General features: G+C 32.1%; 1 protein-coding gene across 1 annotated transcript; it reads right to left on the reverse strand.

The window, feature by feature from the left end:
- Positions 1–13,840: 13,840 nt before the first annotated feature.
- On the reverse strand, positions 13,841–15,467 carry LOC148285534 (uncharacterized). Its single transcript, XM_088223928.1, has 2 exons — positions 15,456–15,467; positions 13,841–14,986 (listed from the first exon to the last, which is right to left on the reverse strand). The coding sequence occupies exons 1-2, from the start codon at positions 15,465–15,467 to the stop codon at positions 13,979–13,981; spliced, it is 1,020 nt and encodes a 339-aa protein (XP_088080054.1). The 3' UTR covers positions 13,841–13,978.
- Between the last annotated feature and the right edge of the window lie 213 nt (positions 15,468–15,680).

The raw sequence follows: 15,680 nt of genomic DNA on the forward strand, positions 1-15,680 counted from the left end.
ATAAAATAAACGTTTCACAGTTACTAAACAATTACTAAATTTCCACCCTCTTTTAATGTATTTTATTTAATATACGCAAAACAAACATATTTCATAAAATTACTTACATAAGTTAATATTCTGTATATTTTTTAAATGTCTGAGATTTAAATTAATTTTAATAAATTCTTAAGTGTGATTACTTTCAACGTATGCTTTGTATTTTTTCAACTTAATAATTAAATAAAAAGTCATTAAATGTAAATACAGCATCGCCACTCGGATATCAGAAGAAACGAGCCAGTTGACAAACTGGCAAGAGAGGCTTCGACAAGCGGTTCACCTCATCCCTTCTTCTTAAAAATAAAAATAAACAAAGCCTATCAAATTTATTGTGATACTATTTTTAATTGAATCGGCATTCACTTCGTAACACTTCATTATAAATTATTATGAAAATAAAACTTTGTTATTAGTGTTACATAATTTATTCTTTTACAAGAACACAGCTATAGTTTCGGGAGAGCACTACTCCCACACATTAAATGTCTTAGATGTCTTCCCACACATTAAATCTTAGACTTAAATATTACAACTTCCACTTACATAAGTGGAAGCACATGCTAAATTTTAATAAAAACATTCGAATTAATGTCCTGTCCCTCATTGATCATGTTTTCATATCTGTACTTTAAATAACTATCCATTCATATGCCAACACCTTAGATAAGGGGGTAAAAAACCCTCCTGCTCTAAGTTTCACTGACTAATTTGTTCATTTTTTGTTTAAATTCTATGACATTGTGAACAATATTCTGTGTTTGCTATATTAGTTTTATATCACCCGTCGATGGGAGGAGTGCTCTCCCGAAACTATAGTTGTGTTCTTGTAAAATAATAAATTGTGTAACACTAATAACAAAGTTTTATTTTCATAATAATTTATAATGAAGTGTTACGAAGTGAATGCCGATTCAATTAAAAATAGTATCACAGTAAATTTGATAGGCTTTGTTTATTTTTATTTTTAAGAAGAAGGGATGAGGTGAACCGCTTGTCGAAGCCTCTCTTGCCAGTTTGTCAACTGGCTCGTTTCTTCTGATATCCGAGTGGCGATGCTATATTTACATTCAATGACTTTTTATTTAATTATTAAGTTGAAAAAATACTAAGCATACGTTGAAAGTAATCACACTTAAGAATTTATTAAAATTAATTTAAATCTCAGACATTTAAAAAATATACAGAATATTAACTTTTGTAAGTAATTTTATGAAATATGTTTGTTTTGCGTATATTAAATAAGATACATTAAAAGAGGCTGGAAATTTAGTAATTATAAAAGGCGTTTATCGATTACTGAACAAACCAAGTGTGCTAGCCATTAATATGACCTCAAGACGGCGTTCAGAGTAAGGGCATGAAACCACATGGCATGATTTGCCTAATGTTTTATTAATGGGGGTAAAAATCTGTTTACTTAAATAAATATTTAAAAAAATACCGTTTTTCAAAAAAACGTGTTTTATGATCAGATTTTAACAGAGATGGAGGACTGTTTTTAAAATGAAATATGGAAGCCTACAATTGTGTATATATATACAGCGTTTATAAACTATAATTATGTAAAGATTATATAATGGTACGAAATTGTAGTTTTTGAGTTAAGCATGTAAAAATTCTGTAATATAATCCAACTTGGTTTTTAACCACTATTTTTTTTTTCTACCGGTTTTAAAGCCACAGAAGCTTCTTTATCAAGGCAAAATTAACTGATGAATTCTATCCTATTTTATTTTAGCAGTGATTACTAAATATTACATTGAACATATGGAGCGATTAAGTCAAATCTTTTTGTCATGTTGTTCTTCTAAATACGGAACGTGTGAAGTGAGATAGGTATGATCTTTAAACCCAGACGGGAGTGGACTTAAGGAAATATTGTTTATTTGGTTTACTGCTCTCATGTCAAATTTAATTATTCGATTGAATTGGCCCTGATGACAGCTTAGATTACTGTATTCAATTTAATATTAAAATGGCAACAGACAATGTATTCATAATTTAACTATAATAAAACATATTAAAATACGCATATGTAAAAAGGCCAATGGAAGCAATTTCATAGCCATTCAAATTACGTAAATCCAGCAATGCATACCAATTATCTATCTAGTACTCGTAATAAAGGACATAGGATGTTGATATTGCCTAAGGATAGCGAAGGTACAGAGCAAACACAACCTTTATTGAATTTCATGTTAGAAATAATGAGTTTATATTACGATATAATTTACATAAACGGACAGTTTCTCATCGTATGTATTATTATAATCATTATTATTTCCACATCTGTAACGAATGATGCATAGGGCACTGCATTGCAGCGTATCTCTAACAATATTTATTTATTTATTAGCTTGCCGTATTTGGAGCGTTCAACTTATTTTACACAAGAAACATATTTCAATGAACAAACGAAATAAATTTAATGTAATGACGAAATTCGGTGATATTGAAAAAAATATCTGTTAATAGAAAAAAAAAAGAAATATGTTTTTATGTATCTTACCATCAGCGCTACGAGTTTTGTGATTTTGAATTTACCCGCCTGTGCCGTATCAAGTTCACTACGGTGAGTTGTCCTGATTGGTGGGTTGGCTTCCCGGCAACCGGAAATGTATCACAACATTGACAGACATTGGTTGATTTCGGGAAACTAGTGACGTCGTTCAAAGTAGTTCATTTTGATCAAATTCATTTTTATTAATTTGTTCGTACATTTTCAAGAATCTTTGCCATACAATTAAATGCTCTAATTTATACCGCGCGTAAGAAAACATTTTTTATATCAAATTTCCCGTAGCACTGAGCTTCCTCATTCTATATATTTTGTTTAATTGAAATTCATGTGCAATTGCATTTATTTATTTATTTAAATGTAGCATTTATATAGCACTCCTTTCAATGACAATGTACATATATCATATTACTAGATAAGACAGTGTTCAATATTTTGGAAGATCGAATTAAGCTCTCAAGACAAAAACTATTTTCAAGAGAAATTAATTACTGGATGTTTCTTAGTGGGAGGGATTTGAGTGGGAAACTACTTGATGATTTTCCGAATATATGACCACTTTTTTTTTCTCTCTCCTATTTTATAAACCAAATGTTTGAGCTTGCTGTTTACCATATTGATGTACCATGTATTTGTTTTAAAAAATGCAATTATGTTTCCGATACTATATAATATTTGTGGTGATATACTCATATGAATGTGTTAACTAATTACTCTTTCCAACTTAACATATGACTTTTGGTCCCATGGAGTTGGGACTTACGTCTCAAAAAGTGTGCAGTAAACTGTTTATAAGGAAATAAAAATAAATGACAAAAAAATAATAGAATGTTGAAGTCCAATTAAAGTCTAAAAACAATGACAAATAAGTCGCCAATACACATTATAATGCAGAGAGAAAGAGTCTATAGTAAAACTGGTAATCCTAGCATGATAAACATCCACTTCTCTCGGCAAGCTGTTCAGACGATTAATCATTTTTCCCACAGGCACCATCAACGGTAAATTTGTCCTGCATTCAGGAAAAACAAGTAGTCTGTGTTGTCAAGTTCTTAAATAGTTACTCTGTGCATATAATTTAATGCGCTCTAAAATCTTGGGATTATAAATTAACCTGTCCAGAAGTTTACAGGTTATCATAAGCAAGGCAATCCTTAGATTTATCTACGAATATGTATAAAATGCATGTTTTTTAAGTGTGCATTTTTTAAAAAATTACTTGTAAAATAAAATAAAATATTGTGTACCCATTTCAGAATGGCTTTTATGGAGTTTATATATTTCTTCTCAAAGTTCAGGTTTTCTCACACCAACGTAAAAATAATCCGAAACGAATAGTTCGTCGACGTCTACTACATTTTATGTAATTAAGTTTCCAAATAGACAATTGTTATCTTGATCGCAGGAAATATAATTTTTGATTGACTGGTTTGCGAATTGGAAATGATAAAGTAGTTCAGAAGAGATTTAGCTACAGGATGTATTAAGAATTTGCGTTGGATAGAGAAGTTGAAATGTCGCCATTTCGCAATGGTCGTTGCATATATCGGTCGTGCATATAATGTGTGTCATAAATCAGCTCGTATTCTGGAGTGAATTTAGTCATTTTATGCAACTTAATATTACTTCACTTATCGCTATAGGATCAAAAGTAATAAAAAACGTATGGCACTAACATTTCGATAGACGATATAAACATATCGATTGGTGATAAGGAGAGAGCATCAGGTGACGTCTAAATAGTAAAATATACTCTACTTAGAAGCGTATGTAGGATAGAAATAATAATATATATTTTATTTTTCTATCAGTTTAATTTCAATTTTTAATTTTCAAGGTGCCAATATTGTTTGGGATTGAATGATTTGAGTGTGCAATGTATGGAAAAAACTGAAAATTGATATTAATTCAAGTTATTTAAGTCAAGTTATTTGAGGAATTCGAGATCTTAGATATGAGACAATTATATATTTTTAGAATAATAATGTTTGTGCAAGTAAATTATTCTATCAAATCCCAAAAGGAACACTCCCACACTACCAGAAGTCAAACTAGAGGATGGGTCATGGGGTCTATCACAAACTCTGAATTCGGGCAAAGATATTTCAGGTTTCTGGGCCCCAAAATATTCAATGTGTTACCCAAAGATTGCAAAACCATGACCCGGATTCAATTTAACAAATTTGTAAAAAAATGGTTACTGGATTTAGGTCGAGAAAAATCAGAAAATTTACTCAAAATAAATTCCTAATCAATTAATATTGTATAACTGTATAGTAAATTAACTGGTAGGTAGTAATGTTATTAACAATATTTTGAGTTTGTCCAAATTTTTGTAGACAAGGACTGGATTCAACTCCCTGGGGAGCTGGAGAGTTAACATTTACATATTACAACAGAGATAAGGAACATTTAAGAGAAGGTTATATAGAACTCTAGGCATCTACAGGGTTTAAGACCTACATTATGATTCTATATTACCTTCTCTAAAATGTTCTTCATCTCTGTTAAAAAAATGTTGATAAATCCACCTGATCCATGAAGAAGTTTAAAAATTGTCAATTTTTTTTTTTTTTTTAAATGTGTACCAATTTTATTTATTTATTTAATAGCATAATTATACATTTTTACAATTTAAAAAAAAAAATCACTTGTTATATTTTTACTAAAACTAAAATCCCACCAAGCCACTTCTTGTAGCTAGTCGGTGAAGATTATATTTACACTGACTTAATAATATTATTTACATTTATAAAAACAATGAATAACATATAAAAATTAACAGCCGGAAAGATCAGAATAAACATGTTTATACAAATAATAATAAATAAATTTATTTTTTAAATACAAGAAAATATATGAAAAAATAAAATATTTACACCTAAGCTACTACTATTCATATATAAACTCTTGATCGAGTAGCCACTCTCTCATTTTGCTCTTGTTACAATGTGAGTTAAATTTAAGTTCTTTTGGTAATAAATTAAAAATTCTATGTACTAAATATTTGAGAGTTCTATTTTCATATTTATTACATACTTTTGGTACTATCAAGCTATCATTAGACGTGAAGCGTGTATTTGTGAAGCGTGTAGGACAAAAATAAGTTTTCAGGCGTTGCGTTGCCTATATAGTATGTAGGTGAAATAATTTAATTAGATGAATCTCACCCGCATAAATAAAGCTTTCAGCTTTTTAACTTCACAAACATCAACAAATGAAAAAATTAAATGAATATAGATGTTCAAATATGGGCAGAATAGTGAATGTTACACAGTGTGTAAAGTGGCCACTTAAACCAGCCTATGACAGGTCATAGTTCATTTTTATTTTTCGCTCCTGTTTTGTGTAAAATGCATTTTTGTCTTCATATTTCAAAATGCACTTCTGTTCTTTCCACTTTTATACTAATATGAAGAGATGATATTTTTGATATTTTTATTATTCTTCTAAAAATCATTTATATGTTTTTTTGCTACTTCTGTGTAAAATACATATCTGTCTTTATTTGTATATATTTAAATATGATATTTGATATGTGTGCCCTACTTTAAGATTTAAATAAAAAAAATAAAAAAATTAATACAAATAAAAGGCGTTTAAATTTAAAAAGAAATAATAAGCCCTGTAGATGCCTAGAATTATATATTACCTTCTTTAAAATGTTCTTCATCTCTGTTTTAATATGTTAATTTTAATTTATGTTTATTCAAGACTGTAAATATCAATAATTCATGGATCACGACATTCATGCTTTTTTTGTAGATAGTTTTACGACACATTCACCCTGGAGATCTTATTTCAAGAGCATTCAATGTTTAATGAGATACATACATTTAATTATTTATTATTTACTACTTGTGTAAGCTTATTACATAAATAATACCTGTATCAAACAAGTTTGTTTTTAAGATTAGGTGAAAAATTAACGCGTTATTAATGACTTGCATGTTTTTGTAAAAAGCGTTTTGTATTTCGTTGAAAATAAGTTATTAAGAACTCATTAATTAAGAAGAGTATCCTCAATTAAGACAATTAGAGTGAATATGGAAATACTAAAGGTCAAAATATAATCATCGGCATAATTTGTCAAAAGCTAGGTCATATAAACGCAGAAGCATTGTGTCTGCACGTTGGGAAGATTATGTTAATTATGCATTATGGTGAACAAGGATTTATTTTAAACACTTCTTATTACCTGCATTGTTTGCATAGAAGCGTAACACAGATTTATTCATTTTCTAGAAGGATGTTTCAATAATGTTTTGAGTCTATCGATACGTATGTAGACGAATTTCAATAGGCGGAATAGGTAATATGGAAACATAGGCATTTACAAATATTAAAAGTCGTGGTGCCCAAAATCTATGAGTGTCAAACCAAGTCGTCGAAAGGTTTGAGATCTACCTGGGAGCAAATGTAAGAGGAAATGGCAACTTACCTATTCTCCTCCACATATGCGAATCTTCGCACCTCGTTACTGCCCAAAACAAAAAGAATTCTGCTACCATTACTACTACCATCACGCCATTTCCCCGTAGAAGGGATAGACTGCCACACACGTTTATCTTGACATACATTCCCAGCTTCATCTACATTCTTATCTTTTTTTCTTTTTTTAAAAAGAGTAAGAGAAATACTCGAGCTCTTATTATTTACTCAAATATTGGAATTTTTAGACCATTTCCTAAATGTCGAAAATAATTTGTGCTGGAAAAATGGAAATCGAGTAGTGGTAGAGTGGGATTTGAACCTCGGACCGCGGGTCCACAATACTACCACGGGACAACAACCCGGTTCTCTTAACTCTTGGTTTTGTCGGGTTTTTGAGATGACCAGACTTAAGATTTTAGTTTATCTGATTATTCTACGTATTCCTTGGTCGTCCTCGTTCTACGTCATCGTTCATTCACGCCATATATTATATATGTTTTACCATTACTTCGCCATCGAGTTTTGAGAATAGGTGTTCATGAATAATTGTAGGTGCGCGGGGGTTTGGCTTTGTAAGAAATATAAATAACAGAACATGTAGAGATGACGTTAAACGGAGGCGATACTTGGCTGGGATATATTCTGCGGATGCTTCTTGAAAGCTTATACCATGATAGCTCACTTTACTACGTAAAAGGTTCAAGACGTCCTGGACGTCCATTGCTGATATTTTATCGGGAGTTCAAGTCAGAGCTAAGGGGCGCCAACCTGGCTTAAGAGGATGAGGTGTTAAACTGGCAGCCAATAAAGAGGTCCGGAGGCTCTGCGGGCATCATATGATAATTGTTAAAGTTCCCTTATCAACAGCTGTTGGTGCAAAGGGCAGTGCATTTGTAAACCAAATTCAGCGTATTTAAAAGGTAAGGTCATTCAGTCTAACGCTTTAGATACCAGTACAGGGACAATTGAATCTTACAGTGTAAAACGACATTTTAAACTTATTTCATATCGCACCTTAAGGACGAAAACGACTCAACTCAACAAATCAATTTTTTGGGAAATTGCAAAAGAAGAATGTAAATTGTGACACGTTTGTATTCTTTCGTCGATTCTTTCGTATTTTTCGAAGTAAGCCCCAATTTTCGAGTAAAAAATTATACCAAAAGCTTTCAGCTATGGATTCGTGAAAAAAAACGTGTAATAAAAAATAAATTATTATTAATTTAAACAAGACGTTTTTTTAATGAGTCATTATTAGATTTAAAAAAAAAAAACAAACACTTTGATAAATACGAGTAAGATAATGAAATATTGTTTATTAGGTCAGATCAGGTCACCAAACACATGTTTTTATTTATTTACGAAATGACATAAACGTAAATAAGTCACTAAGATTATTGGTAAGTCGGAACGAAACAATAACAAAGCTAAATTGGTCGTTTAAAATAAACAAATAAAAGAAGGAATCATGATATTTGTATCGGAACAAAATCGACTCAACCGGCTTTCGGTCACTTTTGTCTGCGTTGTGTCCTTCACGCAGCAATGTAAACACAGCACTAATTGCATCGCTTCCGAACTCACACGGAATAAAAATTATCCAAGTAATAAAGAGAACTATGTAATGGTTTTGTCATATTCCCACCCGAATGTTGCGTTTTTTAAATGCAGAAAGATGGATAATGTTCATTGAAGTCGTTTTATGATCTTAACTCATTTTAAGGTTTTTTTTGTTAAGTCGTTTTTGTTCTAAAGATGCGATATGTTCGTGTCTGGGACCTCAAGAACGGTAGACGGACACGCCGATCACTGCACTACGAGGCGGACTTATCTCTACTTTATTTTATTTTTCGGGATTTTTACCTCGTCTAGGACTTAATGCCTATTTCACACACAACACCGTATTATTTATGTGGATACTACCCATTGCAGTACCCATCATTGTTGCTTTTAGGTATGCTTGGCATCACAAGTTTGTGGGCCAGAAGGAGCATCGCTGCGCTTATGATGGCCGTTAATTTACAATCCCATAATCCCATTTGCAGCGCTTAATATTACATGTACCAAGCAGCTATTTAAAAGCTAGGCAACACAGATCATTTGTTCTTTCAGAATAGAATAGATATTTACCATTGATGATGCCTGTAGGGACAATGATTGGTCTGTTTATCAGCCTACCGAGAGAAGTAGATCTTTTCCATGCTGGAATTATCAGTTGTAGACTCTTCCTCTCTAACTTTGTATCAAAATATGTATATTGGTGACTTATTCGTCATTTTTTACTATTGTTTTTATAGACTATGCATTGGACCTTAATAATATATTGTTTTTTTTTTATAACATGTTTTTAAAATAACCTGTACATTGTACATTTAAGTAAATAAATCATTTATCCTTCCGGACACGGAAAATGGTCAAAAGCCCAGTGAATATCTTCAATTTCATATTGGCTTCTTAAAATGTTCTTTGTATGTACTGTAATGTCAATCAATTTTGAATATGGCATGGGTCATTAATGATTGTGTCGCTTTAGCTGTGTCTCTGTCCCTAATAAATGTATGAACAATGTTATTGACACATAAAATAAATAAATATACCATATTTTTTTACATAAGAGTTGCAGTTTTATTCACCTAGTACAAGGTTTATATTTCACAAGTGGGTTTTGTTCCTGGCTATCTTTTATCTGAGTAGGGTTAGGAAACAGAGGGGCGGGGAAGTTCAGTTCTACGAGAAATTTTTATCATAATTGATAAAAATATAAAATGGAAGGAGCAAATAAACAATATTGTAAATAGAATGAGAAAACTTATATATGTATTTATTAGATTAAGGAATATACTAACCATCGAAAAATTAAAATCAATTTACTTTGCATTCGCCCAATCCATATTACAGTACGGAATAATCGGATGGGGTGGTGCTTTTAAAACAAATATTTTACTGGTTAAAAAATCCAAAAATTAATGTTAACAAAAAATTATAAAAAAGAATTTGATCTTATTAAAATATTAGCCCGTAATAATGACTACAAAGAATACCTCGTGAATAATTGAATACGGAAAAAACAAAAGAAAAATACAATGTCTCAATCATGTGCAGGACTTACATCTATTGACAAAAATAAGAATAAAAAGTGGGTAAAATTAAATTATATCGAAAATACTAGCAATAAAATAAAATAAGTTTTACAAAAAAATAATCTTTTAGTTTCATTTTATAATAAAAAATCTTTGGGCCAAGCATTAATAAATAGTAAAGATCAGGTCGACAAATTTGAAAATAGCCGAATATACGAACTAATATGTACTTGTCCTGGTATAGATATATATATATAGGACAAAGTGTAGAGTAAAAGAACATTTAGCTTCGCATAGATTAAATAACGACTTATCAAACTATGCATCACATTTAAATGAATTTAAACATACTTTTGATAAAGCAAAAAACATAAAAAATTTACACGTTAGACATAAAAATCAAAAGTTAGATTATTAGTTAGATAGATTAGAAATTTTAGCAATCAATAGGATAAAAAATAATAGCGATAGGAATTTTAATAAATAAACAGATAGAATTTAAAAACTCACCCTTATTAGCCCCCTTAGTTAGACTCTGTACATTGTAATAAAACAATAAATATTTTTTATATAATAGAATATTCTCTTAAAAGTATACCGTATACGTATATAAGTAAGTATGCCGTTTCAATAATTTGTCTCACTCTGTTCCATCGAAATATTTCGTATTGTATTTTTTCAACTTATTTTTAAATGTCCTACACTTAAGATAATATTTAGTTTTATATAAATTACCCTTACACTGTATAATATTCACCAGTCTGAAGATGCCCATTAGATGGTGAAAGCACTAATTGGTCAAAATAAATAAGTGGAAGTGTACTAATTATTTTTTTAATTAATAACTTATATGTAAATAAAAGTTATTACATCATTACAATGGAATTCCATCAAGAATTGTAAATAAATAATTTTAATTAAAATAAAAGTTATTTTGAAAAAACCGTCTACTTTTCCCACTGTTCAATTATTAAAAAAAAATTAAAGTTTTCGATATAAAATTACCATATAAAAAGAATTGTTTGCTTCAAATACATAAAGATAAAATAGTAATTTCTAGGTCACAAAACGTAAGTACGCGACCTAGAACAGGTGGTGATATCTTAATTCCTAAATTAAAAACAACTACTTCACAACTTCATTATACTTACAGAGGAATATTTTTCTTTAATGAAATGAACAAAAATAATAAAAAGTACAGTCAGGAATACACTATATTTAAGAAAGAAGTGAAAAATAACATCTATAATTCTTCTTTATGTAACACTTATTGAAAACATCGTTTATATATTTTTTGTTATTTATTTATATTATCCTAAAAATATTTTTAATTAAAACAAAATAAACTATTGTAGACTTCACTCCCGATTATGCACACAAGAATTGTTTATTTCTTTTACGCAATGGGAAACGTTAGTGTAAATATATGTATTTGATAAACGTAAAAAATTGTATTCAGTTGTAATATTGTATTTTAATTTGTTATTTTTTATTTATTTATTTATTAAAAAATAAAAATAAAAAAAATATTAATAAATAAAAAAAAATATTTTAAAAAATCGTTGACCATACGAGTACCTATAAGTTAGTAGATACGACACGCCCTTGTTTTGATTATTACATCAGGACTCAGAATTATTATTAAATAATAACACACAAAGCACGTTGCATAATGATTTGATCATTTTCTTAAGAGCGAAAAGTTCAAATTGCGAAAACGTGCTGTAACTATAATACATATATCTAGAATCTAGATTATTGCTTCTTGTAAAACACCTACAGAGAATGTCAATCAATCATTTATTTAATAAATAATTCGCCAAATCAAATATTTCACATGTTTCTGACATTTGTATATAAAGTTGGGAAAAAATATAAAATTTTACGCACTTAGCAGGAAACGCGGTCGGACTGTTCTTGATACAAACGTATACCCGTATTTTTTCTCTGGACTATGGGACTAAAGCAGCTATTTCTGGTGCCCTCTTGTTCATAAGTTAAGATGAGTTGTGTGCATTTTTTTCAAAACAAAGAGAACAATAGGAAACAACAAAAAATAATACAACAAATTTGCCAATAATTCATAGTATTTTTACCGTATACCTACACTGCGAACATAAGCTTTTTTAAAAATATATTGTGTACTGGTAAAATTTAATGCTTAAAAAAACCAATTCAGGTTGAACTTGCCAAAAAAGAGTCAGGCCCTTGTGTTTTGTAAGTGTACAAAATAATATAAAACAGAATAAAAAATGTGTAACAAATAAACAATCAAAAATTGAAAAAATAAAACACTTGAAAAAACAAATATATACACAAGCATTTATATGTACACAATATGCATATATACCTACTTATACAATACTTACGTTCTTAGAGTAATAATCTAATAGATTTGCCCATAAGGAGAAAAGTAAAGAAAAGTCGGCCCCGTTGGTGTAATGGTCAGCGCGTTTGCCTACCATACAAGAGGTCTCGAATTCGATTCCCGACATGGTTGATATGAAATATTTGTTTAAAGGTGTTTTCACACTAGAATATTTCATAGTCCCGGGAGTGGTACTTGAAGCGTATGACTGATCATCTTACACCTTCATGTAACAAAATATATCAAGAAACGCTGCGATTGGTGTACCAATGCAGTGCCCTATACACCATTAGGTGCGGAAAGGGAATGATGACATGGAGAAAAACCATTCAATTCTAACCACAAAGTTAGCTACAGATTACAGCAATACGACGGGCCGTAGGTACGTAAGTTGAGAATTGCAAGCGCTAACTGAAACCGTCCATTACGCGTTTGTTTTTAAACTAAAAACCAAACTAAAACCAAATCGAAAATTTGGAACGCTTTTGTTTTATGCAATAGAGCTTAGGGCTTCTCTAGATAATTATTACTCTGAGCATACGTTTTATTTTAAACATATACTAACACATAATTTAAAATAAAAATGCAGATAATATTAACTATGGAAACAAGCGATATGGACACGATTTGGTTTATTGAGTTTTTGTCAGATGTTCATAATTTTACACATTTTTTATTATTTTGAAGAATACCATAGTATTAAAAAGATGTCAGTGTATTTGTGCATTAATTTGTAAGTTATTATTTTTTCTTATAAATCTCGTATACTCAGACGGATTTGTACATTCAATTTTATCGGATAGTATTGTGAACTCACGGATTTGAGGTCCAAGGTTCGAACCCTGCACTACCGCAATTAAATTTTTATTTACTATCACAGTTATTTATGATATTCAGAAAAAGTGTAGAAAATTAAAATTTTTGTTTCACAATAATTAATAATAAAATATTTATGTCTTAAAACAATAAAAATATTGTAGGATTACGAAAAATTGCTTTATCCTTTCGCTAGTTATTGGTTCTTGTATAATTCTAGGTCTACCTCTCATACTATACACTCTAATAATACCTATAATGATGTTTAGTATAATGGGTATTATTTATAACGAAGGTTGTCCAAATCACAGTTATTATTTTGAAAACTGTGCGGGTGTAGTTCTCAGTGTTATAAAGGGGTCGCAGGTTACGGTGGGTTGTATGTGTGTATTATTATTTGTTATTAGATGTGGCAACTATTTACTTGTTTCAATGAAAATAGTTGTGTAATGTCGAACGACAAGTTGTAGTACTACGAACAATATAAAAACACTTGGTATTTTTTAAAACTTATATTATCAGAATAAAAACAATAAATAATAGATAATAATAATAATAATAAACAATACTTCGGTCGGAAAAACTCGCGTATTACATTTTTTTGAAGCTCTGAATTTTGTTGATTTTATTCGAGTTTATAACGTGAGAGTTATAAATTCAAATAATAAGGTACGTTTTCTGGGCAAAAGGGGCATTTTCAAGGCGGATAAATGTTGGAAATTACCATCCGTAGTTGACTCCGATTCCGGAGGAGAAGGTGGCGTGGGATACAGCTGAGGCGGGGGAGTAGGCGATGGCAGATTTCAGCACTGGAGCGGCAGCGGCGTAGCTGTGCACAGCGGGGGCGGCGTATGTTTGCCCAGCGGGAGCGGCGTAGTGGGACACAGCGGGAGCGGCGTAGTGGGACACGGAGGGAGCGGCGTAGTGGGACACGGCAGGGGCGGCGTAGTGAGACACGGCAGGGGCGGCGTAGTGAGATACGGCAGGGGATGCGTAGTGAGACACGGCAGGGGTGGCGTAGTGAGATACGGAGGGGGCGGCGTAAGCCACGGCGGGCTGAGCGTAGGACAAGACGGGAGCAGCGACGGCGATCTTAGCGTCGTTGGTGATGCGGGTGTCGTACTTACGGACGCTGGAGAACGCGGTATCTACAGCCTTGGAGTAGTGAGACACGGCTTGGTTTCCGTCCAAGGAGCGGATGGTGCTCTGTTGGGATGATCCAATAGCGTGGGGAGCGGCGTAGTGCACGTCAGGAGCGGCATAGGTGTGAGCGTAAGCCGGAGCGGCGTAGGCAGAGGCGGCGTAGGCGGGAGCGGCATAAGCGGCCTTAGCGATCACCGGGGCGGCTACGGAGGAATATACGGACGCTACGGCGGGGGCGGCGGAGTAGTGAGCTACGGCGGGAGCGGCGTAGTGAGCTACGGCGGGAGCGGCGGAGTAGTGAGCGACAGCGGGGGCGGCATAAGCTGACACAGCAGGGGCGGCGTAGCTGGTGTAAGCGGGAGCAGCGGCGTAAGTCTTGGCTACGATGGGTCCAGGAGCGTAGCTAGCTACGGGAGCATAGGCGGCCTTAGCGATCACGGGGCCGGATACAGAAGAGTAGACGGAGGACACTGCGGGGGCGGAGGAATAGTGCGCCACCGCGGGGGCTGCGTAGGAGGCATAGGCGGGCTCGGCAGCCAAATAACCGGCATTGGCGGTGGCCAAAGCGGCGAAGAGAACGATCAACTATAAGAGAAAAATAAAATAACAAATATTTTGTATTCATTTAAAAACCGATTATTTTAAGTGAGCTTTAACGCATTGTTACAGTAACGAATTATACGAAATTTTAAAGATTATTACGGATTAACATAATATTTTTTTTACAACATGATAATTTAACTTGGTTCAAAATTACATATTGTAGGTATTTTTTAATGTTATGTAGTTAATTAAAATAATCACAAACAGTTGTAATTAGATAAAATAAAATTGAAATTATCACGATTTTTTTCATATTAGCGCGAATAAGATCCAAGCACAATTTTGTTAGTAACACATTTATTTTGTGATCAACATTTTTACTTTTTTATTGTCTAAATAATAAATGTTTGAATATGAAAATCTATCACTTTTGGATTTACACTTCACCGTAAATACACACAAAAAATAACTAACTAAATAACAAACTGACACCCCTAATATGAGTTTGTACCTTGAATGCCATTGCTGCTATTTGGATTGAGGATCACAATCGAATGATGATTTTGGGGTCTGTTAGAGAGACTTTTATAGTCCGTACAGCAAGCCCTGGGGGCGGGTCGCAAAAATTTAAGATCAACATTTCGCGGAGAAAAAAACGCCACAGAGTGGCTAGAAAGTGTGAGCGGGGTCAAGAAGAATATGAGGTTTATAAAAAAAAAGCTAACAATTTATTTAT

Source organism: Micrasema longulum, unplaced genomic scaffold (assembly GCF_059751315.1).
Source record: "Micrasema longulum isolate JH-2025_06_02 unplaced genomic scaffold, ASM5975131v1 h1tg000026l, whole genome shotgun sequence".
Taxonomy (NCBI): domain Eukaryota; kingdom Metazoa; phylum Arthropoda; class Insecta; order Trichoptera; family Brachycentridae; genus Micrasema; species Micrasema longulum.